At 51.6% G+C, this 26,752-nt stretch overlaps 1 protein-coding gene across 3 annotated transcripts in view; it reads right to left on the reverse strand.

The window, feature by feature from the left end:
• The window catches only part of PLXNA2 (plexin A2), a 191,433-nt gene that overhangs the window by 54,135 nt on the left and 110,546 nt on the right, over window positions 1–26,752 (reverse strand). For all 3 annotated transcript variants that reach the window (XM_040446320.1, XM_040446321.1, XM_040446322.1), the window contains exons 4-11: window positions 23,621–23,721; window positions 20,255–20,378; window positions 18,387–18,540; window positions 17,658–17,754; window positions 14,447–14,561; window positions 6,007–6,207; window positions 4,151–4,247; window positions 657–847 (exon numbers count right to left, since the gene is read on the reverse strand). In XM_040446320.1, coding sequence (XP_040302254.1) covers window positions 657–847; window positions 4,151–4,247; window positions 6,007–6,207; window positions 14,447–14,561; window positions 17,658–17,754; window positions 18,387–18,540; window positions 20,255–20,378; window positions 23,621–23,721 — 1,080 coding nt within the window. The remainder of the gene's footprint in view (window positions 1–656; window positions 848–4,150; window positions 4,248–6,006; window positions 6,208–14,446; window positions 14,562–17,657; window positions 17,755–18,386; window positions 18,541–20,254; window positions 20,379–23,620; window positions 23,722–26,752) is intronic.

The following is a 26,752-nucleotide window of genomic DNA, read 5'->3' on the forward strand; positions in this document are numbered from 1 at the left end:
AAATACAACTGTTCCTCTCCCAGGCCATTCAAACCCCGAGCAGCTGCATTTTCATCCGCATCATCTATTCATCTTCCTTCGCAATTTGCTATTCAGGAAGCATCATTTTTTTCCCCCCAGGATAATTAATTACCTATTTCCTTCCATTAAAATGCACAAACAAATTGGGACAGGGAGTAAATCCTGGGAAACGGCACCGTGGCCAATGTAGCGCCTGCCTTGACTTTCTTCTTCCGTGTTCAACTTTGCAACTCTGAGCTAATTGCAGCTCCCCAAATCGCATTTCTGCTGAGAAGAGCTAAGCCTGCTCTCTAAAACGTGCACCCATCAGGCAGCCAATTTCCCGTCCCCACCTGGCTCTGCCCGCCTGGCAGTGGGGGCTGGGCTGGCTCTGCCTCCCTTGTGTGCACGTGCACACGACGTGCACGCACATTCAGGCACGGGCCCGAGGACACACATCCAGAGGCTTGTCATTTGGGCCTGGACACGGGCCATCGTGGCGCTCAAGAGAGGCTTCCCACACCCCACATTAAGTGCTCTACACTTACAATTCTTCCATTTGAACTCCTCTCCCGCTACCCCCCGCCCCCACCCCCACCCCCACCAGGGCCGGCGCCTGGCCATCCCTCCCCGCTCTGGGAACTTGCTGGACTCACCTCGGTGATTTGGGGGTTGGAGCACTTGACGTTGTGGCTGGACCAGTCGAGCCAGGGGCTGGAGAGGCTGGCGCAGTGGGGCTGGAGGGTGCACCTGCGCTCGCCGCTGCACCAGCCGCACTCGAACTTCCGGTCGGCCTTCAGGCAGAGTCCGCAGCTCTCCCGCTGGGCCGCACACTTGTAGAGGTGGACTGTCAAGACAGGGGGTGACACGACGGGATTCGGGAGTGCTCTCACAGCCGGGCCTCTTCTTGGAGGCAAGACAGAAACCGCCCCCCAGCACAGATAACACCAACGATCACCATTATCATCGCAAGAATCACTGATGGCGGATTAATACTAAACTGAGCCTCATAGTGGCTGAAAGGGACTATAGAAAATGTTATTTAAGAGTTCTGGCTCCGAACCGAATTGTGTCAGGGCTTTGATCGTGGCGTCACCACATTCCGTGACACAACGTAAACTCCTTGAACCTTGTCCACTTAATGTGTGATGGGGGGGGGGGGTGATCGTTGCTTTTTTGTGAGGTTTGACTGGGGTGCTGTGTATTAAGTGCTTGGCACAGCGCCTTAACATACCTGATGTGGCACACACACTTATTCTCTCTTCTGTGAAAGTCACACTACATTCTTATGCACAGTCTTTCTTCCTCACGTGTGGCCCTCATCACAACAGGTAAGGACTCATTTCCCCATTTCAGATACAAACATACCAAGAGGTATGTCACGACTCTCGAAGCTTCCTAAGATTAGTGCCCCAAGCTGGGGTTCTGATATTCCAACTCTGTGGGCGGCTGGACTGTAGAGCCTGAGAAGAGAGAGGCATCCCGCCCATACTCTGGGACCTGGCTGGTCTGGGAGAGAGATCAGCCCGGCTTCAAGGAAGACCGGGGGGCCTGCAAAGTACAGGCAGAACTGACGAGGAGAGAAAGTCCACCCAGGCCTGTTCCTGGTCCCCAGAGAGGACAACCTGGCTGCGTAACAGGTCACTTTGGGAATCTGCAGACCTTCTGCCTTTGCTTTTGTCTCTTACTGATTTAGAAGCCCTGGACCGGCCAGTCAGCAGAAATGTGTTTTGGGAGCCTGGGGCTCAGCTGTTGCCTGCTGATGTTTTGAATTCAGAATCTTGAGTAGAATGCTCAGAGACTCATTTTCAACGCTCCTGGTCAAGCAGACATAAGCTTTCAGGACTGGGGCTTGAGTGCCTGTGTTGGAGGTCAGGTTCAGGCCCCAGGGGAGGGGCATTTTTTACTCCTCTAGTCCTCATCTCCCTCTGCGATCCCAGCTGTGGGGAATACATTCAAACATCCTCATGCCCGCGGCTTCTTACGGTAAAGTGCGGGGAACGGGACTCTTCAAGTGAACCACGACGTGGTGAGCATTTATTAACGTGCACAAATGGTCCACATCTAACACCTCATTTGGTCTTCATGATGACCCCAGAAGGAGGGCATCCCTTCCTGCCTTTCCCAGATGAGGAAATTGGGATCAAGGCAGGGACAGTAAATAGTCTGAGTTCATCCCTCACTAAGTGAAAACGCCAGGAGTTTGAATCCCACTTTCTTGGATTCTAGAACCCAAGTCTGTATACACCATGGCCTTCTCCACCCAACATGGTGCACAGCTTCCAGAAACACTGGGCTCTAGGAGGGATGAACGTGGAGATGGCAGTGCCCGCACACTCCCAAGTTGTTGAGTGCCACCAGGGGGGGTTCTGATGAGAGAGCTTGGATGTGGCTGTTTTCTTCTAAGCTCCAGGTGCAAAGCCAACCTCTGGGAACTAAGCCCGGATCCTCAGCAGGGAGAATGTCTATCTCTCAGCAGTGAGGAAATTTGGCCTGGGTATTGAGAAGTAGAACAGAAATCTCCCTGGTTCCATTTCTTTCTCCCAGCCAAAGTGGTATCGATTTCCATGACAGCCTGTGGGTGGGGGCCTCTGGTGGCCCTGGTTCCCTCTCTGCACCCATGGGCGACCGTCAGGCTGACGGAGAAGCTGGGGCAGCCCTAGCTACTTGAAGTGTAGTGAGACATGGCTCATGGTAAGGGAGAGGGGTCTCGGGCGGAGAAGGCTTCACGCCCTACGGTGGTCTGAACCACTGGAAGGACAGTGGTCTGTCTGGTCAAGCACGTGCACTCTGAGATTGGACAGCCTCGCTTTGGATCCTGGCTCTAACTTTCTGATTCAGCCTATTTTTTTTTTTTTTTCTTTCCTTTTTCCGTTTTACGGAGGTATAACTGACAAAGAGAAATCGTAAGATATTTAAAGTTATTATACCATACCGTAATGATTGGAAACACATATACATAGTGAAAGGGATCCTCCTACCTAGCTAATTAGCATACCCATCACCCTACACATACATAGAGAGCAATTACAAATATGTATTTAGGTTTTACTCTCTTAGCAAATTGCAATTATACAAAGCATTGCTCTCAACTACAGACACCGTGGTTTCCACTAGGTTCCTCAGACTTTGATCACCTTAGAGCTGAAAGTCTGCACCCTTTTACCAACCTCTTTATTTCCTCCCCGCCCCCGGCAACCCCTTTCCTACCCTCTGCATGAATTCGACTTTTTTTTTTTTTTTTTTTTTTTTTTTTTAAGATTTCACTTATTTGTCTTAACAGTCTGGAATGCTTTGTGAATTTTCCCGTCATCCTGCTCAGGGGCCGTGCTACTCTGCGCACCTGTCCGATTTCAGTATATGTGCTGCCGAGGCGAGCACTTTGGTCCATTTCTTAGCCTCTTTGGGTCTCAAGTTTCCTTATCTGTAAAATGAGATTCATACTAGTACAAACCTCTCAGGGCTGTTACGATTAAGGGAAATAATCCCCCCCAATCGCGTAGTGGATGCCTCCCCACCGCAAGCGCTCACAATATCGGAGTCGCCTTTGTCACTCTTGAGAGCAGGGTGGCATGTTGATATTTGCCGTGTGGCGGGTACGGCTGGCTACCTGACACACGGGAGGAGCCGCCCATGAGTTTATAGGGCCATAAATAAGGGTGGTCCTCATGGAGTGTCCTTCTCAGGTCAGCCCAGCTCCGCCCTGAGCTTCCTGGCACTGTCCCCCCTACCCACCTCGGGACCAGGGGAGCAGCCTTAGAAACCTTTGTGCAGCGAAGGACCAAGGACAGGGGAACCAGACCCGAATTGGAAACAGAATCTCTATTTCTCTGGAAACTGGCAGGACATTCCTGCTTGCTGCTCTCCTAGGTCAGGTTCTACAGACACTTCAAAGTCTCTGGGAGCCGAAGAGAAAAATGCGATGAGCCGGCAGCTGCCTGGCGTATGCTCTGGTTGTAATAAAACAGGGTTCCCAACAGGACTCCTTTGATGGCTCCAAATGTTGCTTTAGGATCCTCTGAAGAGTTCCGCTGACAGAGGGAGTGTATTATTCATGGCACCTCGGCTGGCTGGCTCTGATCCCTCCAGCCCCGGTCTTTCCCGGGGTCACGAAAAGATCAAAAAACTCTGCCCGGAAGTAGCCGCTCACCTTTCAGGTCCTGCGGGTTGTCGATGATGAAATTGCCATTCCACACGACGGCGAAGTCCACAGCCAGGTTGCTGATGTCCATCCCGTCGTACTGGTACTGCGGGGAGAGGGGCAGAGGGCACATGGCTTGTGAGGTTCCCTATCACACGGGGTTGCTGGCATCTCGGGGGACCAGGACTATGGCAGGAAAGAAACCAGGGATTCTGGCTCCCTCTGGGCTGAGGAAGGAGCAAAGGGAGAATCAGGGGAACCCCTTCTGCCGCTCGAATTATCCCTATGGCGCCCTCCCCGACTCCCGGTCTCTAATGCCAACAGGATCCAGCCCAAACCCCTTAGTTTGGTGTTCGGTGCCCCCTGTAATCCAAATCCAAGCTTACTTCTCTTCCACTGCCCTCCTGCAGAAATCTTTGATGCCTGTCTCCAAACACACCTGCCCCGGCACCTCTCTGGCTCTTTTCAGTTCACATCTTGTGAAGAGTGCCTCTGTCTCCCTACAGCCTCCACCCTTCAACTTGCCTGTATTCTTCGGGTCCAGCCCACACTTGCCTTCCCCAGGTGCTTGCTCTGACATCCCTGCCGGCCCTTCCCCACCCTCTCTGTCCTCTGCCATTGCCACTCCCTGTCTCTGTCTTCCCAAGAGCTTGTCTGCCTCTTCACATACAAGCCCGGTCTCTGCAGCAAGTTCTCATACTGCTCTGCGAACCCCACCAGAGTCCTGAGGAAGCATGTGCACAACAGACAGGGGTGTAGCGGTGGAGGGGGGCTGGGCACCGCAGGATCTCCTGGCTGCACTTGAGCTTTATTTCGGCCAACAGCCCACCAGGGAAGGTGCTCAGAGCTTCTGGTCACAGATCTGATCAGCCCGACCATTAAAGGCTCAAGCTGTAGCCAGGAGTCCGCTCTGTCTCCCATGCTGGTCCCACAGGGGACTTGTAAGCCCTTCACATGCTTCAGAAATCGGCCCTCTGGTGGCCCAGCCCCTGCCTCTCGGTGAAGAAGACCTCTGGGAATCCCCTTCAGAGACCCGCCCAGCCCTGGCCACTCGGGGCATGTCATGTTACTGTCCGCCCTCTTGACCCCGGCCCTTCCTGCCACCTTCCTCCCTTTGTCCTGTTGCATTTTTTTTTTCCTCATCCCACCTTCCCCTTGCACTTGGCGGCCTTCCACCGATTACAAATTCTATCAAGCGCCTGTGACCTGGGAATCTGACAGCCGCCTGATAAGAAGCCCAGATTCTCTTTATCTCTCCCAGGCGAATTAGCTTCCCTCAACACCTTTGTCACATCGCCCGCCCCAGCCCCCCCCCCCCGGCATCTCCAGCTGACCCCCCATAGTCAGAGACAGGAGTTGGCAGATAAAAAGATCTTCTCTGGGCTAGTATTATAATTAAACACCTCGTGCTATCTGTCTGGCATGCAGGATTGGTTTAACCCTTGCTGCTCTGAAGTTCACCGCTCTCTCCTCCCCTCCCCCCCCCCCCCCCCCCGCGCCATTCTATTTCTGCTGAGCTCCTGGCCCAGTTTCCTCTGGGTTATTTCTAAGTGGGGAAGGGGGTTTGCGGTGGAGTCCACCGGCTTTGGCTGAAAGTTCACTGAAGGCCCAGAGGTCTCCTTAAACTCAGAAAGGACACAAAGCTCTCAACTTACGCCATTAGGGCCGGCACAGAACCCCACCTCCTCTGTCACCATGACCCTGCCCTGCTCTGGTTGAGGGGCGCTAAATGCTTGCACACTCCTCTGTTCCTGGGGCCAGCCTGTGGACCCGGAAGGTTTCTGGGAAAGGGGGAGGGTCAGGCCTCGGCATGGGTGTGAGAGAAAGGCCTGCTCCAGGCGGGGCCCGAGCACGAGTCCTCTTACCGAACTGTTCTGGCACTGGACGCTGGAGCTGTTGAAGCGCAGCGCGGGGACCCGGTGGACCGCCCCTTGGATGTTGAGGACACATTCATAGCCTCGCTGGCCCGACTGCGGCTGGGGCAGGTTTCGAGCCTTAAGCGTGATTGGCTTTACCTCCCCGACTGGTATCAGGATTTCCTCCGTGGGCACCAGCTGGGGACAGTCCTGGGGAGCAAGCAGAGAGGTCCCGTCTGTCCTGGCTGACACCTTTCTACTCACCTGAGCCGGGGCAAGGGACGGGACCCGGATGCCCAACCAGACCCTCTCGTGGCCGGGTGGGCTGCCCACGAGACGGCTGTACCTCATCTCAAGGGTATGGGGAGTCAGCAGGGAAAATAAAATCTATCTCTTAGCTCCTGGGGCTTTGATATTGTCATTCCCCAGCCCACAAGTTGTCCCGGATCTGGTGTGCATGTTACAATTTAGGAATTAATTTCCAAGCGCCGGTGTGGCAGGCTGTGGATTTTATCTCCTGCCACAGAGGATAAAAGAGGCCCCTGTGTGTCCCTGTCCCCAACCTGGAACCCCCACCTCCCGGTTTCATCCTTTCCCGGGCTCCTGTCCCTCGTGCATTGTCCGGCCCGAGGCATTCTGTTATCGGCAGCCTCAGCTTCTCGGCTCCGACTGAGTCGGCCTTTCCAGGAGGGGGACCAACCCTCCCGGCAATGCTCTAAACACTTGCTCTGGCTTTTTATCTCATTTCATTACCAGGCCCTGCGTGAAAGCCATGTTGCTTCGGAAAACAAAACCGAAAAAAGAAAGTCTTGGTGGGGAGGGGCTGTGGGAAGGACCATGAGAGACCACGGAAGTGGGAAAGCGGGATCGATTTTCCCGAGCTTTACGGCTAGGTGTTGCTTCTCGCCTGAAGGTCACACTGTCACCTTCCCGCAGTTCGGACCCCTTGCCCACTCTCTCCCTCTTGAGGCAGACAGAGCCCAGCAGTCTCTGGCAGGGAGGACGGTGAGGGCCCAGTCACCTCCACATGCAATCACTTCCTGTCTCCAGGGACCAACCAGGGAAATTCTTGAAGAAGCACCTGGTTCCCCACCCCCTTCCCCTCTACGGTGCTTCTCAGAGGGAGCATTTGGGAACACGTGGGGGTTGATGGAGCTCTCCTGCCAAGGGTGCCATTGGCATTTAGTGCCCTGCTCAGAACTGCCTGCAAGGTGTGGGACAGAAAAAGTGTCCCCGTCCCGTTGCTAGAGGCTACTCCTAGTAGGAAGCCTTTCTTTACACAGGCAGTGTTGAGCAATGGACAGTTCAGCTATGGGATTGGAAGGCCGGCTAGACCACAGATGGGGCTGAGGCAGTTGCTTCTCTTCTCAGGGCCTCAGGTACAAGCCCTCTCCACCTGGCCTCTGCCTCCTTCTTACCCTGTAAGAAGGTCCTCGTGCATCCTGCTCCAGTCACATGAGACTTCAGATGAGTTTTGAGAGACAGTGTCCCTGACTCATGGGCCTCTGGTCCTTTGAAGATGCTTTTCTCTCCATTAGAACCACTCACTACCACCTCCTGGCCCTCTTTGTCCTCCCGGACCTCGCCTCAGCCTCTCTGTAGCTGAATGCCTCTTAATTAGCCTTCAAGTTCAGCTCCGCGGCTCCTTTTCTGGAAAGCTGTCCCTGACCCTTTCCCTGCCCTGGCCTTCTGGGTGGGTTACGAGTAGTCTCCCATGATCGAGTTTTGCCCTCAGAATTGCAACATCTTGTTAACTTGTATTCCTCCCTGGTGTGTGAGCCCTGAGGGGATCAGACTACATTTTACTCGCCTCAGATGATAAGATCTCAAACGTTTCTTTCTACCTCCAGCTTCCTAGATTCTTCAGAGATGAGGGGAAAGCCTTGCCTTCTGAACACCAAGAGACCTGAGAAGGAGTTTGATTCCTAAAGCTTGGGTTAGACATGGCCGCCGTTTCTGGAGTCACATGATTACTAAGTGGACATGTCCAAATCTAGTAAGGAGTCCTCAGAATTTATGAAAAGCTGGGGCAATTTTCCACAGACACTTCTCTGGGAGGACCTGGATGAACTTCTGGGGTCACTGGTGCCCTCCCTCACCTGTAGGCTAACTGCACGTGGGGACGCCAAGCGGGCGAGGTTGCTACAAGAGACAGGATCATAAGGCAAGCCCAGAGCAGATGGGTCCCTGTCGAGAAGCCAGTCAGTCAAGCTGCCAACTCATAAACTTGCTCTTTACTGCACTTTCACTTTCACGCCCTGAGGGCATTCTTGACAGAGTCTTTCATATATTTATAGCCAAGAAAAAAAAATGAACACCACTCTAGGGAAATCCAGGCATCCCCTGGAAAAGGAGATACTTCTTGGTGGCTAACAAATCCCTGTCACGTCTAATAAATTAGAATTTTAATTTAGACTAGAAAAAAGGCTGAGGCATAATGAGGTGTGTGTGTGTGTGTGTGTGTGGGTGGGTGTGTGTGTATCTGTGACAGAGAATGAGCTCAGAGAACAAATTCAAATTTCACCAGCAAGGTCTTAAAGATGTGTTTTTGGAAGTAGAATGTCTTGGGTTAGTAAACAAGATTGTAGAATTCTTTTAACTTTGACAAATATGCACATATATAATATACGTATTTATAGACACGTTTATTGTATTGTATACATATTTACATATAATATACACACACATGGGTGGGCACCTCCTCATCTTTTTTGTCTGGGCTAAGTCTGGTCCAACCTGGAGGTTGGAGAATCTTTTTTATTTTTGTGTTAAAATTTTTTTAATGTTTATTTTTGAGAGAGAGAGAAAGAAAGTGTGCATGCGTTGCAGGTGGGGGAGGGGCAGAGAGAGAAAGGGACACAGAATCCAACTCAGCTCCAGGCTCTGAGCCATCAGCACAGAGCCCGACTCGGGGCTGGAACTCACTAGCTATGAGATCACGACCTGAGCCAAAGTCAGGCACTTAACTGACTGAGCCACCCAGGCGCCCCTGGAGTTGGAGAATCTTAAGAAGACACTTTATGAGTACTCTTGGGAGTTTTTTGTTTGTTTGTTTCTTTTTTAAAGGGATTCTAAAATTTACAGAAGATACCCAGGGTCTGCTGTTTCAGACCTTCTGGGAGTAAATTTAAAGACAATGATTAGGGGCTTCCCAAATGCCTATACAGGTTCCAAAACTGCCTCAGTAGAAAACAGATGTCTTATCTTTTGTTTGTTTTTGGCTATTTCCCTGAGGCCAGACAGAGTGGGATTCTTTCTCTTATTCTCTAGGGCAAAGGAAAAAAAAAGGGGGTTGGGACCAGGTTATACTCTTTTCTTCTTGGAAAAACAAGGGTAGATGCAGAACCCTTGGGTTATGAATGGTTCTGGTGAATGTATTAATGAGGAAGCAGCGAGTCCTGGGTAGCAATGGCAGTAAGGAAGGCTGATGGCAGGTGTGGGAAAGCCAGCAGCCCAGAAAACCGCCAAGTTGTGGGAACTTCAAGGGCTCTGGGCCTTGGGGAAGGCGATGGGTTTCATCAGATACAATGAGGCCACGTCTATCCTGATTGCTTCTGTGAGCATGCGCGTGCACGCACACACGCGTGCACACACACACACACACACACACACACACACACACACTTCCTGTCCTAAGAAGAGAGCACATCATCACATTATTCCTTTTCTGCAGGGTGTTACTACTGTTGTCAGTGTTGTTAAAATGCCCATTGCTACTGCTGGTCCCCACTGTCGTTAGGTCATCTTACTCCTCTGTCTCTCAGCCAACTGGCAACAGGATCACCTCCTTGGCAGCAATTTGAGTTTCTGTCAGGATGAATAGATGTCCTCTTTGGGAACATCCCAAGGGTGGGGGTAGGCGGGGGAGGAGGAGCCATGGCTACGTAGGACCCTGGCGTGGGAGCCCCGTGAGCCTTGCCGCCGCATCGCCCCCTCTGTTTAGCTGTGCTTCTCCGGCTTGGGGCGCGGGGGACCCTTCGGCCCTCGGAAACGACTTCTCCCATGTGGAAATGGCATTATCTTCACCCACTGGACTTCAAAGAGAGAGAGCAGCCAGTATCCCGGGAAGCTAATCGGATTTATTTGGTTCTATCTTTCCCCGGGGACAGGGCGTAAAGAAGATATTTATGTATCTACATCTCACTAGGCCTGGTTTAGCCGTGGAGAGAGATGAGCTTTTAAAGCTGAAAGCCATACATACTCCTGCGCATACCTGCTTGCTAACACCATGTCACAGCTTGATCTAGCCCAGGGAGGCAGAGATTTGGGGGGCTCCATCAGAGATCGACTGTACTCTGAGCAGTGGGAAGGTCTGGCTCATAACCTTAAAAGAGCTCAAGAGACTGAATTTCAGTGCGACTGAAATTCAGCTTCCTCATCGATAAAATGGGGCCAGTCATACCCAACAACCCTCGACTGCATGAAAGAGGCATATGACCATACGTTGTAGGGGCGCCTGGGTGGCTCAGTTGGTTAAATGTCCGACTTCGGCTCAGGTCATGATCTCACCATTCGTGAGTTCGAGCCCCGCGTCGGGCTCTGTGCTGACAGCTCAGAGCCTGGAGCCTGCTTCAGATTCTGTGTCTCCCTCTCTCTGCCCTTCCCCGCTCATGCTTTCTCTCTCTCTCAAAAATAAACATTAAAAAATTTTTAAAAATTAAAAAAAAAGAAAGTATGTTGTAAACAGCAATAAACTGGATTAACACCATTAATACTACTGCTTATTTCGTGTGTGTGTGTGTGTGTGTGTGTTGTGTATGTAAATGCAGTATCAGAGGACTTCAACTTATCCAGGGTCAACTTGGGGACATACATTCTGAGTCATGGCGTCTGCATTTATCTGATGACCTTAAGACAATTGTTTAATTTATCTAAACCTCAGTTTATTAATCTGTAATAGAATCCATTTCATAGAGTAGTTTAAATGAGAATATGTGTGTGTGTGTGTGTGTGTGTGTGTGTGTGTGTGTATACATTTTTTTTTTAATTAGGTACTTTATTGTCAAGCCTAAGCGTGGACTTGGTCCCTCAGACCTCTGGAAACAGCAGGCAGATTGACCTCACGTGCTGGCTGGCTGTGTATCTGGAAGTGGGACTACTGACCCATCCTCCATGGGTAGTTTCTCCATCTGTGAAGGTGGATTTGCACCAGCTGCACACCCTGAACCCTCATGACCAAACAGCACAAAGCCAAATCGGGATCCTGCCGGCAAGTGTGGCCATGGAGACAAGGCAGCTAACCGGCTCTGGTTTTCTGCAGAAAGCATGCTGTACTCAGCTCTTTTGGATGCCCGAGTTCTCTGTAGCCTTGTAAAAAAAACCCTAAATTTTTAGCATCTTGGTTACTACATATGTCAAATATGAACTATGTGACACCACAGGTCTGTTTCAAGAATCAATTGAGATGCTGTATGTCAGTGACTCTCAATCTTTAGACTCATTGGGGAGGGGGCCCAAGAAATTGAATTTCTAAGAAGCACTCAGGTGCGGCTGCTGCTGCTGGCCCCCTGCGCTGACATAGACGCTTTGAGACCTCTTGTCACAAGTGAGAGAGTTACAAACGTGTGTACATTAATGTTGCTCTCTAGATCAATGGAGCTAATTGGTTAGATATTGTTTCTAGGAAGTACACAGACAAAATTTTGATTTTTGGATTCACCGTTAGGGGGCTCTTACTGGAAGTATAAAAGAGATATTCTAGGGCTCTCAAAGAGGCAGTTCATGGATTTCCAGTCCCCAGAACAATCTAACGACGTCTGACTGGACTCTTAATACAGCAAGGAACACCGCCCCGCACCCCCCCAAGCTGGATACGTGCATCTTAGCTGTCCTCTGCATTTTCAGGAGTGGAATTCTCCAGAAGCAGAGCTTTGGACAGAAAAGAGTAGGGCCTGGGAGCTAGTTGTTGGGAAGGGATGTGTGAATGGCTGTGGCCAAGAGCCTCAGCAGTATTTAAGGCAGCTGAGGAAGTGGCCCTCACAAGCTTGCTGGGAACCCACACCGCTCATCTTTCCTGCGTGAAGTTAGGAGCCGGCTGTAGACCAGGCTTCCATCACCGGGCCTCCAGACGGCCGATCCCAGGGCCCACGTCAGGGGCTGGCGCACATCAGCAGTAAGAGAATGGCAGCCCATTCCCATCCCACTAAGCAGAGGTGGGAGGTGAGGAAGGGACAAAGGGCACCTCTTCCCCGGAAGCCACAGACATTCGGGAAAGTGACACTGAAAGGCGGTGGGAAGTCTTTGGGTTCGCCCCCAGGGTTCTTTGAATATTAACTCACTCCTGAGTTGCCTGGTGGCACCCTCTTCTCTCAGGTCCAGCTTTCTGGAACATCGGAGTCTCTCCCCCGTGGCTGAGAGGGAACCGTGTTCCAGTGACTTCTAAAGGGCATGAGGGAGGCCGGCATGTTTCCAATTAGCCTTCTGGCTTCCACACCCGGGCAGAGTTTATTTGTCTTGGTCCTTAAGCCATTCCCCCTGCCCTTATTCCAGCTGCAGGCCGCTTTCAGGCTTGGCTTTGGGTTTCTCTCAGCCCGAGGGGGAGCCCCTGGGAGACAATGAAGCAGCTGCTCTCTCTTGTCTAGACCTGCACTTCACTCTCTCTCTCTCTCTCTCTCTCTCTCTCTGTGTGTTTTGTGGTCTGCCTCGCCTTTTTTTTATTAAGGACCTCAGAAGCGTAGAAGCGGCCCATATGAAGGTCAGTTTCCGAGACCCTTTATCACCATCTCCGCACTGCCAGGCCTTTGCCTCTGAGCAGCCCCGTCTGTGGTTTCTGCCGTTCCTGGTCTGCCCCGCCTCCCTTCGCCATTCTTTGGCTGACTCCCAAGCTGGGGGACCACCCTCCACTCCGTACCCTCGGCCCTTGGGCCGCTTCCTCTGAATGAGAAGATTGGCCCGAAAGCAGTTCCATACTCTTGCAGAATCCCAGGGCTGGGATTAATTTCCAGTGTCCACTAAGACCAGATTAGTGCTTCCGGGTCAGATACATCAAAGCACACCAACTGGCTGCGGGGAGATCTTTCTCTGAAAGGTTTTCAGGGCACTAGATAACTGGTTCCAGCACGCTAGGGGCACCAGCAGATGGCCTGTCTTCAATACCACCTGTGGACACCCTCTATGTTTCTCTCTTTCAAGACCGGCAAATTCCATTTTTCCGGCTGAATAGAACACATATTATTTCAGACACTGAGCGGAATTCACGGCCATGGGTGTGCGTGTTTGAGAAACGGGTCAGGGCCTACTATTATTTAATTTGTTTAGCTTTTTGAGGTATAATTGACAAAAAACATGGTAAGACATGTAAATGTATATGTCATGACGATCTGATATGTGTACATTAAGTCTGACTTTCTTATGTTTATTCAGAGAAGCAACTAGCACTGCGGTCAAGACTCGGAGACACGTAAGACTCTATTTCTTGACATCTTGGACACGTAGATCCAAGGAACCCTTCCTATCAATGACATTTGGGCAAAGCGGTCATTCCTTCCTTCCTTCTTTCACCCATGCATTCTGCAAACATTCCCTGAAGAAGACTGAGGATTTAAGATTAATACAGCCCTTGCCTTCAGGGAGCTTCTAGTCTAGTGCAAGAGGGCCATGTGTATAGAAAGAGTATAATAGAGTATGAAAGTGCTACACTGTCCCTTATTGACATTTGCAGGTTTTCTAAACGGTGGAAGAAGAGGGGAATTGCACATGTATACACACACGTGCGATTTGCATGAATACTAGGTCTTCATAGTCATTCAAACCCAACCAGCTGTCAACGTCCAAGTCAACGTCAGTGAATAACTGGATGTGATATTCATGGAAAGACAGGCAATTTGATATTTCACTGTGTGAATAACAAAGGTAAGTCGGGCTCTAGGGATGGAACACTGCCTGTATGATAAACTGGACTTTTAGCAAGGCCTGGTTCTTTCCACCAGCTGAATTTCCTTCTCTTTCTATAAGGCCACCCACCCAGTCATACATCAGAGTCAAAGAATCATTGAAACTTAGACTTGGAAGAGAGGTTGGCATGAAAGAATGGTTGAGAGTGAATGTTCTATTGAGCTGGACTATGTCTGCAGCCAAGCAAAGGGCTTAGACTCAAAGAATAAATGCCATTCACTGCACTCTTCTGGACAATGGAGTCTGGTTGGTCGGATATGTCCCCTTAGCTTTCAGTCTCAACCCTCAGTTCCCCTCAAGCCTTTGAACGTAAAGAATCTTAAGAGTCTAGAAGACACAGCCTATTTCTCGGCCTCTGGGGTATTTTCTGCCACTTTTTTTTTTTTTTTTTTTTGAGTTTTATAATAACGTGGTTTTCTAACATGTCGAATCTCCAGGAAGAAGACCAAGATGGGTCAGGGCAAGGAGACGGCCAAGCCATTGGACTGCCCATCTGAAAAGGGAGGGCCACTCAGCTTTACTGGGAATATCACATGCCAAAGTGAGCCTTGCTTACCTCTGAAATGTTGATCCGGCCCTCCTGGAAGGAGCAGGTGGTGGGGTCATGAGTGCAGAGGTTCCGGTACTTGCACCAATGACAGCGGAAGGCGCTGTTGACACAAGACAGGCACCTGCAAGGATGGAGAAAGTAAGGGGCAAAGAGAAGGGATCGGACAGGGAAGGTAAGGGTTCCAGGTAGCCCATGGGTCATGATGGAAGGCTGTTCTCCTAGTCTGTCTCTCAGGAGGGTTGATTTGTGGGGGCATCCTCCAGCACTGAGAACCGTGCATTCTCCCTTGAAGACGTTCATAGGAGCAGAAAATTGGAAGGAAAAAAGGAATCCAAAGTGGAAATAACGTAACTTATGAAGCAATGATGTGCTAGAACTGGCCTGCATTAGCTCATGACAGCTGGTTATTTACATTTTCAGGAATTTTGCAAGTGGGTTGGCATCATGTTAGTAGCTTGAAACCAGCCATGGGCAGAGTATTTACACCGTAGACATCGGAAAATGCTACATACTGGGTCCCCCCGCCCCCCGATTGCTAGCAGTGAAACATTTATCAGCCTACCACCACTTACAAGAGAACAGCTTATAATACAGAAAAGCACCGGGATAGAAACTGGGCAGATAGGATTCCAGTGTTGCCACTGCCACTGGGGTCACCTTGAGTAAGTCACTTCACTTTATGCACTGGAATTTCTTCATCCATCTGTCATAAAACTTTCCTGTCTGCTCCACAGGGCTGTTTAGCATCAAACAAGATAATGTGTAGGAAACGGTTTTGAAAGGTACAATGTTAAATGTGAGTGTTATTTTCAAATGCGTAAATTACCTGTGCTTTTAAGCTCTTAAGTCACTTTCGAGTGTTAACAACTAGTTCAGTCACCTGTGTTTCTGGGCTTTGGGGGAGTTGACGATATTAAGTGGTAATTTGTACCACTCTCCAAGTAGCCAGGCATAGGTGTGTGGCCATATGTGTGGGGCTCATCAATTTCTTGCCAGGGTGAGCGCTTCTTTCGTCTGGTTTCACCTGAGGCTGTGTGTATTATGCTGGCTGTGTGTGACCCGCCCATTACAAAGGAGTCGGGTTTTGTAGGGGGAGGGGTTGGTCTTCCTGCTCCTTGTCAGCTCCCCTGGTCTAGCCTTCCACAACTAGACCAACCTGGAAGGGACACCGCTGGGTCTGCAATCTGGCGCCACCTGGTGGGTGCTCTCTTTAGATTTGGGCAGATGGGTGTCCGTCCAGGGGGTGACTGGCTAATATGCCACCCTATTGTGGGTGCATTAGCCCAATGACACCTCATCTTCTCCGTGCTGATCAGTTTCATCCCCTTCTGGAAATGCCCAAAGTTATTTTGTTTCTGAGCTTAGGCCAGATTGGCCGGTTCTTGCTAACGTGCTATGCTTCAGCAAGTAAATAATGAAAATGGACAGAGAATGATGAGAGGGGTTGCAGGCTGGTCTACTTGTGATTTTGTGATCCTTGCTGTAGCCCTTATCCCCTGGGGGCCTTAGTTTACCATATTAAAAGCAGAGGGTTGAACTTGATTCTGTGACTTTTTTGCTACGAATGCCGGGAGCAGAGAAGGGTAAGACACATAGTGTTTGGGGTAAAATGGAATCTTTGCTGTCCAGGAAATCTGCTTTTTTCTTTTTCTTTCTTTTCTTTTCTTTTTTTCTTTTTTTTTGGCTAAAACTTGCTGCCTATGACTGCATTTCTGTTGCCATAGCAATGCAAAGTGGTGACATCACAGCAAACAGCCATGGAAATGAGGGTGCTTCTCACAAACAATGAATTCCACCATCATCGCTGTGTTGGAGTTTGAGAAGGCGGTTGGGAGTTTCTTTCTCCAAGATGCTTGCATTTCCCCTCCAAACTGGGTTACCTGGGATTGGGACGCAGTGGTCAGTGGGCGAGTGTACTTCAGCTTCAATACTTATTGCCCTGCGCCCCCCCCCCCCCCCCGGCCATTTTTACCACTTGTCCTGTCGATCTCAGCACAGCTATTGATTGACTTGTCCCAATGGGGCTCAGCTGCGTCTCCTTAACTACTGCAGGGACCCTAAAACTCCAAGTAGATGATTCTCATCATCAAACTCAAGATCAGAGGAGGGGAGAGACTAAGGAGGACTGGCTCATTTGTCTATGTTAATGGCTAATGATCCCTTTTGGGCTTAGCCGCAAACAGGCCCTCTTCCCATGTGGACTGCTGAGCTCCTCCACTGCCGGGACCCCACAGACTTGACACCTTGGAGTTACATAGACCTCAGGTTGTTCCTGTTCTGGGGAATGGAAAAGAGGGTCCATGGAATATTCCCAATTATTGCTCTGCTTGGTATGGAATTGTTGCTTGATCTCTCTCTCTGTGGAATGGCCATGGTCACTGGTCCAGTGGCCTTTACGTGGCCCTATTATAGAGACCTGTTTCCCTCTTTTTAAATTAAGTAGCATACAAGTTCCCAGTTCGTATGGAAGGAGCCGCAATTTTTCTTCCAGAGAAGATTGTTAGAAGCTAACTATGGGTCTTTCTTCCTGCACAGCTGCAGAATCTCATACCTTGTGGGCACCCGCTGCTGGAGATAGCTGGTGAGGTCAGCTGGGCTCTGTCAAACCCTTCTGGAGGCTGCTGGTTTGGTCTGGTTACCCTCTCCTCTTTAAAAAGTTGAAGGCTAGGGGTGCCTGGGTGGCTCAGTTGGTTAAGCGTCTGACTTTGGCTCAGGTCATGATCTCACAGTCAATGAGTTCGAGCCCCGCGTCAGGCTTCTGTGCCGACAGCTCAGGGCCCGGAGCCTGCTTCAGAGTCTGTGTCCCCCTCTTTCTCTCTGCACCTCCCCCACTCACACTCGATCTCTCTCTCAAAAAATAAGTAAACATTAAAACAATTTAAAAATTTGAAGGCTGGATTTGGACCACAGTGGAGTTAAAGTCTCCTCTCCCCTCCCAGCCTGGGGTCATCACATCACATCCTTCTCTAGGGGTAGCTGTGTGCGTAGCTGCCTCTTAATGAGTCCCTCTCGACTTGGTCGTGGAGGATGTGTCTAAACTCCATTCACTGTCCATCTCCGCGCTCAAAGCTACCACCCGCTGGTCTGAAATAGAGAAATTTTCTTAGGATCCTTGGGCCATGACCACTGCCTTCACTTCACACTTTGTTTCGAGCTTGGAGAAACGCCACACCCACAGCCAGGCCCAGAGTAAGACTCCCTCCCCGTAAGTACTTACAGTTGGTGGGCGCTGCAGTTGTAGAACTTGAACTCAGTGCTGACAAACATCTTCCCTGTCTCCTTGGATCTCAGCTGCAGCTCTAGCCCAAACCAGTCTGGGGGGGGGGGGGGGGGGAGAAAGGAGAGGGTAGCAATCTGGGGGCCCAGTGGAAAACCTGGGTATAATCCATTAAGCCACTGCAGGGCTCTCTTGGGGCACGACGCTGCCTGAGTTGTCTTTGGTCCCGAGAGAGTCCCTTTGGTCCTGCTGAGACACCCATCATGGAGGCCCAGACTGCCCCACACCCCCTCTTAGGGAAAACAGAATGAATCCGATCCCACAGAACCCCTTGCTTTTGCTGAGGCATGTTCAGTTACTGAAAGCCTTTCAGAAATATTAGGCCAGAGCCCCTCAAGCCCCCAGTGCCATGGGGAGAACCCCGCTGAAAATCACTGGTTGCAGCCCTCGGAGGGAAGTCTGGGAACACTCTCGGCACACTGTGCAGACTTAGCCCAAATGGGAGCAGGGGATTTCCTTCTTCCGGAATTTCACTTCGGGGCATGACAAGCAGCTTTCAAACTCAAACAAGTTATATCATAAGCCCGTATTAGGGTCTGCAATATGAAGACGTGGTCAGGCAACTTTTGTGCTGGTCCTCACCACCCCCCATCCCCTGTGCTCTGTACCCTTGGCCGTTCTGGTAAGGGCAGTCCCTGGCATGTGACTCTCATGGCACACGCTTCTCACCTTGATCCAGAGGGATGACAGGGACATCCTTGGGCCCCGGTGAGATGCAGATGACCTGGCTCCCAGACACCTGTCCGTCCACCTCTGTCAGGTTCCCAAAGGCACAGGAGATGCCCGCAGACAGGTCTGGAGCATCACTCACAACCAGGCTGAGCTGTGGGAGGAGCAAAGAGGCCGAGGATCAAAGAGATGATGCCGCAGGAAGAGACCCAGGGGCTCAGGAGACCTGGCCCTGCCGTGGCCGGGTGCTCACCAATCTCCCCAGACCTCATCTGTTAAGGCAAGACACTGGTCCAGGTGATCTTCCGGCTTTGACACGGAACAGTTACAGCAGCCCTGACAGCGGCCAATGGTCTTTATTAACATCATTATTAGTTTATTTTTCAACCTTGCCCCGCATCAGAAAGGACTGAGTGAGGGGCACTGGAGGGAAAGTTGCCGCAGCCCATCTCGGACCCTCATCATTCTGACATGAAACCGTGAAACTGGAAAGCAGGTCATGAGCTGAGCCCTTTACAGACAAGTCTTAATGCTGGCTTACCAATCTGGAGGTTTAGCACGTTGGGGGAAGACAGCCTAGCTGTTATTCAGGGGCTGCTTATCAGGTCGGTGGGTGTCCTAGGAGCTTCTGCTTCTCTGCTACCCTGGGTGCTCTGCTCACGGACAGCACCCCCTCGAGTAGGGCAGTGGCTCCACAGGGAGCTGTGGGGGTCAGAGAGAGCAAGGGACTCGGACACCAGCCTCTCGGAGGACGTCTGCTGCTGTCTGCGGGTTCCAATGATCTAGGCCAGCACCTCCCAGCCTTTGCAAGTTTGAGTGCCCTCCTCGGAAGGGTAACAGTTCCTCAGACTGCCAGAAATGAGTTTGTTCTCAATGACCACAATAGAACATCTAAGCGGTATTTGAAACAACAGGTGAAGGATCTGAAGACGGGCTTCCTCTAGCAACAGGGCGTGACCACAAGGGTTCATGGGGACAATACCCCCACCACCCCCGCGGTGGCCTCCAAGTTGGGAGCCACTGGGTAGGTCTCCCTTTGTCTTCCTACCAACACCTGGCTGCATCTATTTGCAGTGGTTTCTTAGCACAATGAGTGTCACCTAGCCTCTCCAGGCATTTGTTTGCTGTTGAATCTCTGCCCCAGTTTCGTTTCCATGGGGCCAGGGACTTAGGTACAAACGCCCCTATTTGTTCCCTCAGCTCCATGGGAGCCAAAACCTCCCGGTGGGGATGAATGAACAGAAATCTTGGAAGGTTCATTAACTAATTAACATCCGTAAACGCTCATAAAACCTTCAGAAGGAAATGATCGTGCAGGGCCTGAGGACATGAAATATTTTGGGTTGTACCTCGACAGGTGGTTAAGGGCTATTTTATTCTCTTTAATATTCTCTTTAAGTGCATACTGGCTGTGAATTAAGTCTCAGTCTCTTTGTCGTCTCTGTCTCTCCTCTCTCTCTCTCTCTCTCTCTCTCTCTCACACACACACACACACACACACACACACACAACTCTAAAGTCTCTGTGAAAAAATGGCAGGTGGAGGAATGTAAATACAGCCTACAGTGAAGAAAAATGCGTTATTTCGTATTGGGTTGCACCATATCATAGCTGTTACTAAATGCAACATCTAGATTTACTAAAACAGATCAACAGGTGATGAGTTTGCAGGGAGTGTGGAGAGGGGCTGTGCCCTTTACATTAAGAGTTATCATAGGGTTTCTCCAAACACAAAGTTTCCTTGGAGCCTTTAAAGTGTGCTGCAGTCACAGACACACGTGCAAGTGTTAAAGGAACACACGCACACACGGAGGGGCGCTCTGTGCCTGTCCCCTCCACGAGCTCCCTAGGTAGGATGAGTTACTTACCAGGCGGCTGTGTTCAGACACTGAGATGCTGCTGGGATGCACCTCGAGGCTCATGCACTGGCTGATGCTGGCGGCAAATCGATTAGGTTCCCAGGCCCGCTGGCACTTGTCCCTGCGGGAGCACCTGCCGTACACACAGATTCACAAGAGGTCAGGCCACGGAGACCCATCTGTTTGGTTCCACTGTCCCCTGGGGGGTTGTAAGAGGGGTTTGCTGCTCTGAGGCTTGTGGCTTGTCTTCTCATTATGCTTTTCACTTACCCCAGAGGGCTTGGGTAACTCCCAGATGGTCCTGATGGCAGTTAAACACAGACTAAGAGGAAGTGGGATTAACTCTCGATACAGGAGGTACAATTTTGGCATAAAGAATAGCTCCTGATAGTATCTTTATAGAATGTTCGGTGAGCAACGGTGGGACATTTGGGGAATGTGAGAATTAGTGCACAAGAGGCTGAGGATATGAGCTTTGGAGCCAGTTTGCCTGGATTCTACCCCCTCCCCCCCCAACCCATCAACTGCATACTAGCTGTGTCCCTTTGGGCAAGTTACTTAGTCTCTCCGAGCCTCAGTTTCCTCAACTATAAAACGGTGAGGATAGTGACATTACCCTACCTCATAGGGCTAGTGTAAGGATTAAATCAGTTAGTGCTTAGAAAATGGGTTTTAGGCCCTTATGATAATAATAATGATGACGACTCTTCGTGTTATTATTCTACTCCAAAAAAATGGAAAAATCTGGACAAGTCTTAGCTGTATCGGGCGGTGCACATGTGATCTTGGGGCTGGATTAATGGCTCTCTGAAGGCAGGGACCATGTTTTATTCATTGAGGTATTCTACCTGTCACATGGTATATTTTAAATAAATATTTGCGGTGTGCAATAATGCCTGGAGACAGAGAGACAGGCCAGCAGTCTCAGCCAGGGCTGCCTCTGTCAGAAAGCCGTGTGGCCATTTCTCCCGACAGCTTCATCCCTGGCTGGAGGCTCTCTGCCCAGTGTGGCAGGTGGGCATGGTGACGCCTGCACGCAGGAGCGTCGGGCTGTCACCGGTGTCACATGGGAACACGCTGTAGGGCCCGGTGCTTCTCCAACCAAGTAGCCACCGAGATACAACAAGATGCCACAATCCCACAATCCGGCAGTGATTCCCACCAAACTCCCCGCCCCCGCCCAAGCCCCTCCCCTCTTCCTTTCCAGGCACATAATGGATCTAAATATGAATGCTGTCAAAGAAAAGAATTATTGAGGTTTAAGTGAATCCTTAAGATAGCTCTAAAGTGAGCTCTTGACTGGAGCCTTTATCTCATTGACTCACTGAAATGGCTCTTTTTTATCATACTATTTATGGCAACAGCCCTAACAGAGATAAATAGCCTTGGAGACAATAACAGACTTGCAAGAGCAAGGCATACAGAAGAGACTGGAAGGTTTCAAATCCCCCCAGACCCAGAGCCTCTTCAGCAATCTCCCTCCGCCTCTGCCTCCGTTAAAGTCCAGCGGGTGGGCCTGGAAACTAGAATGGGCCCATCGTCTGCTTCCCGTTACCTAGGCAGGCCGCCAGTGGCAGGTGGGAGGGCACTGTGGGGGCGTGGGTGACCATGAGAAAGATCTAAGGGGAGAAAGCTCTGGAAAGAAACAGGAAGAAGCTTGTTCCGGAGTGCTCCTGGGAGGCAGAGGTGCCGGAAGAAGAGATGTGCCCATAGTGGGGAGGGACTGATTGTCTGCCACAGGTAGAGGACAGAGGAAATCACAGGCAATCCTGATGTGGCTCGGCCCTTCTAGAAGCCACAGCCTACCCAGACAGGAGGATGACAGGGGTGGTGTGGGGCCACCGGGAGACTCAGGCACTGTGGTAGATCCGTGGCCTCCGGCACAGGCTGGGCAGCACGGTTGTCCGTGCTGTTGAATAAATGATGATCCCCCATCTGTAAGGGGTGTGTTCCGTGTGACAAGTGCACCGGCACAGAAGCGGGGAGGGCCAGGCAGGGGGCAGGGTGCGGATGGTGTGGCTGCACGCCCACAGCACAGGGAGAGGACAGGTAGTCTAGGACACTTCCACAGAGCGGGGGCAGCTGGCAGGTTCTCCGGAGGAATCAACCCTGCTGGTGGGAGATTCAGCTGGCTGGCCGCTCGGCCTCACGGAGGGGAAACAGTTTTTAGCCGCCTTTGCCACGCCCAGGGCATCGGAATCTGTACCACTTGTCTGACCTGAATGGTGACTCCCTCACTGCCTGGGTCCTGGTGAGAGCATCGTGTGAGTGTGTGTGCGTGTGTGCGCGCGCGCGTGCGCGCGAAACTTCTGGAGGAGTCTCTTACCTCCAAACCCAAGCAGGGAACCCAGTATTTGTGGGCTCAAATCCAGTCCGGATTTTGCATCTGTGAGGCGCCCGCTTCCCTCCCTCCCTCCATAGCCCTCGCAACACCTGCTGCAGAGGCTGGAAGCCAAGAGCTATTGTGCAGGACCCTGAACTCTGGCCCCCCACCCCCTCCGCCTCCACCCCAAACCCGGCACATTTCATGGAGATGCTTTGCTGGCTGGCACGAAGCCACAGAGCTTCCAGCTCCATTGGGGAACAGAATTCCTGGCCAGCTCCCGCCTTTGGGTCGTCACCCTATTCCCTCCCTGGGGGCTCTTGGAATTAGGAAGTTTAAGTGTGATTTTGCATTTCTATGGAGCTGGGATTCTACCGGCAGGGATGCGTCTGAATAGGGGTGTGAGGCAAGTTAGAGTGAGGTGCAGACTTCTCAAAATCTTGAATTAATGAGGCCAGAAGGGTCCTCCCAAAGGTTCAGAGCTCATGATAACTATTTTGATTCGGAGAGCCTGTTCTGGGCTTCCGTACTTCCAAAACATTTATTATTTCATTGAATCCTCACGGTTTACCTTCCAGGTAGGCATTATTCCTATTCAGCGACAGGAAAGTGGAGGCCCAGGGCGGTCAGTACACCACGCACAGACACACAGCGGCTCGCTGGAGTCCGGGTTCCCCCACCCTAGCGCACTGCTATCTGCACGCTGACGGCAAGAGGCACCTCGTTCAGGGTGCACCGAGGAGGTTCTTGGGGGTTCTCCACCCGCCCTCGTGAGTTTTGCCCGTACCACTACCCTTCCCTGTGTTGACAAGGTGCAGCTTCAGAGAAGCCAGGGGGGCAGAACTCGGACATGAAAGCTAAGCAGAGGCACTAACACTGGGGAGGAAGGACCCCCCGCCCTTGGCCTCTCTTCCTGCTCTGCAACCTCGATGAGAATTACTGGAAATTCCCCTCTCCCTGCGCAAGCCACTGTCACAGCCTCATCAACCCTCCCAGGAAAGCACCTGGTGGTCTACACCCCGGGCCCTTTTTCAGAACGCTCCCCAACTTACATGTTGTGCAAAGCACACCAGCCGCAGTGAGGGTCCCCCGAGCTCAGACACTCCCCACAGGTCGTGTACTGTTCACAGGATTCCACGGGGACCCTGGTGATCTGCCAGAGGGACGAAAGAGAGCACGGTTAGATCAGGTAGGGATGACACCTACCCACACCTGCAAGGTCGCTGCCCCGAAAGAGGTGACGCTAGGGGATAAATCGATGGCCGTTCTGTGTTCTCATCTGTGTGCCTGGTGCGGGGCGGGCGGGGGGTGGGGGGGGGCATGTGTTTCTGGGGCGGAAGACGCAAGGCTGCTTCTTGCCATCGCCAGAGGCAGAAGCAAATCGTCCTGCGTCCTTCTGCCTGCCGCCCAAGTCCGTGCGGGAAATGGGCTTGCGGTAAGTGCTGAAAATGGTTAACTCTGCTGAAAGCCTATTGAGTGCCACCAACTTGTCTCTGAAGGGCTTTCAGCTGGGCTTGGGCTGAGACATCCTGCCCGCACAGAAAAATTTATAAAGGGGGAGAAGGAGAAACTTTTCCTATCAAATAATATTCATTGCATGGCAGTCTCTTTACAGCCAACCAAACATACCACCTGGATCCAATTATCCCATTCTCTGATGTCTGCATTCAGTTTTTCTAGTAAATCTCCCATCCTTTGAAAAGTCTGGCTACATGGGAACATCCACGGAGATGAGCTGCCTGCCTGATTCCGCCTTGCTGGGGAAAGTGACAATTTACCGACCAAGCCCCTGTCCCCCCACTCCAAGGGTGTAGCCCCAGCGAACTCCTGCCAGCTTCCCCAACAGGGACTTGAGCCAGGCCTGTTTGGACCGGACACCTCCACCTGTCCAGCGTGTGTGACATTCAGGCCAGGTAAGGGGGCCAGAGGACAGAAGTCTTCCATTTGTCACGCTAGGTACCACCACTGGCTGGGGCAGCAGGGCTGCTGGGCTGCGAAAACCACTGGCCGGGCTGGGGATGGGTTGTCCTCTGTCGGGGTACAGAGGTCCCCCCCCACCGGATGCGCGACCTCAAGTACAAATGCGAGCCAGTGTCCTATCGCACGGTGCTCTGCCTCTGGCAGAGGGACAGAGGATCTGCGAAGGCACTTTCACAGCATCATCCTGAGAGGCTTGGGATGCTTCTAACGTGCTTATCTAGCAAATGTTTATCAGATGTCATTAGAGGGAGGCTCAGGTGCCGGGTGAAAGAGAAGTGCCAGCCATCAGGGCATAGATCCTGCCCCGCAGAGCTCAAGTCCAGGGGGAGCGTGTCACTGCAAAGATGGAGCTACTCACATGGGACGGGGGTGAACTTACAGGCGGGGTGCAGGGTACAACCTGTTTGGAGAAGGGGCCACTGGGATAAGCGGGAGTCAGGGTAGTAGTGGGCCCACGCACAGACCCAGAAGGGCAGCGCGAGAAATGATCATCACGAGCAAAAGTAATCGTGGGTAAGTTCAGCATAACTCAAGGGTGTACCCCGGATGGGCCGGGATGAGATGCAAGGCGGGGTGCACTCGGGGGTCAGAAGATGAAGGGTCTCGTGCACCAGCCCCTGGGGGCCAGACGATGAAGGGTCTCATGCACCAGCCCCCAGGAAGCGTCCTTTCTATGTTGGGTGTCCCTCCTTCCTACCACCTCATAACACCTAAGAGTCACATGACAAGGCTTTCCTAGAAGTGAGTGGCATAATCAGCTCTAAACATTCCTAACCTCCTTTTAGTAACAAAAATACAGAGGGGCGCCTGGGAGGCTCAGGCTATTAGGTGTCCGACTCTTGGTTTTGGCTCAGATCATGATCTTGTGGTCCTTGGGTTCGAGCCCCACGGCTGCTTGGGATTCTCGGTCCCTCTTTCTCTGCCCCTCCCCCATCACGCTTGTGCGCTCTCCCTCAAGATAAATAAATAAACTTAAAAAAAAAAAAAAAAGAAATGCAGGAAGGATAATCGTAAAGCCTTGCAATTCAGTTGAAAACACTGGTACTGTAAGTGGAGGCTGGTCTGAAATAGCTCCTGTGTACCCGACCTGAGGGTTTGCCATCGACTCGATGCCCAGCGTGCCCTGACGGGGTGATATAAGAGCTCAAGGGGCTAATTTGTTCATGGGCTGCAGAAATAATGTCAGGATGGAGACAGGCCACCCCACTCTGGGGACTTCCCAGCTCAGGCCTCTGCTCCAAGAGCGGCGTTGTTCAACTGGGTAGATCCTTCCCGGAAGGGTGGTTAGGATGTGGTCTGATCTAGATGCAGCATCCAAGGTACAGCTTATGGATCTGGGATGTTTATTTAGAGGTGGCCGTGGAGGCGGTTTCCCAACGTTCGGAGGGCGGCGCTGTGGCCGCAGGACGACTCATGGGTAAGAAGTTTCAGGAAAGCCCAACCTAGGAAAGTCAAGGTTGTCCAATAACACAAAGCCCTCACTTCCGGAAGGGACTCCCGTCACTGGGATGCGTAAGCAGAGTCGAGGTGACAGGTGTCTGGAAGGCTGTGAAAGCCATTGCTGCCCTCCCTCCGAGGGAGGCCGCATTTGTCCCTCGATTCTGATGTTTGGGATTTGATTTCCCGCGGTTTACCTAACTCCTCCCCGAGACTGTTAGGATTTCTGCCCTGAACGACTTGGTACAGTTAAAAGCGAATATCCAGCCATTGCCACCAGTCACTGGCATCACATTGCCTTAAGAAGCAACCCTTCCCCCCTGACTCATGGCCTGTGATTCCTACAAGGAGCACCTTTCTGGAAGGTACCTGCCAGGCACTCTCCTAGTGTGCCTCTCCTGGGCCTGAGGCTCTCAGCCCTTCAGGATATCTGTGACCCCACTGCCGGGGATGGCTTCCGCCCGCCCCCTCCAGCCCGCCCTCTGAGGCCTGAACGCAGCAACCCAGCGCCCAGCCTCCCTTTCTTGGGTTTCGGGATCCGCGTGAGTGATGTCTGCATCTGGCTGGAAATTAAAACAACTGTCTGCATTGCATTCGGCCCGTCTGTCAAAACACAGCCCGGCTCTCAGCAGCTGGGAAAGGGGGCCCTGAATGGGAGCAGTGTCCCCAGCAACAAAGCCCACTTTCACGCCAAGTGCCACGGAGATAGTGAGAACCCTGTTCTTCTCCAAACATGAAACCAAGAGCACAACTATTTTTCCTGTTTC

This window comes from Herpailurus yagouaroundi, unplaced genomic scaffold (assembly GCF_014898765.1).
Source record: "Herpailurus yagouaroundi ecotype Mexico unplaced genomic scaffold, PumYag 195, whole genome shotgun sequence".
In the NCBI taxonomy this organism is placed as follows: Eukaryota; Metazoa; Chordata; class Mammalia; order Carnivora; family Felidae; genus Herpailurus; species Herpailurus yagouaroundi.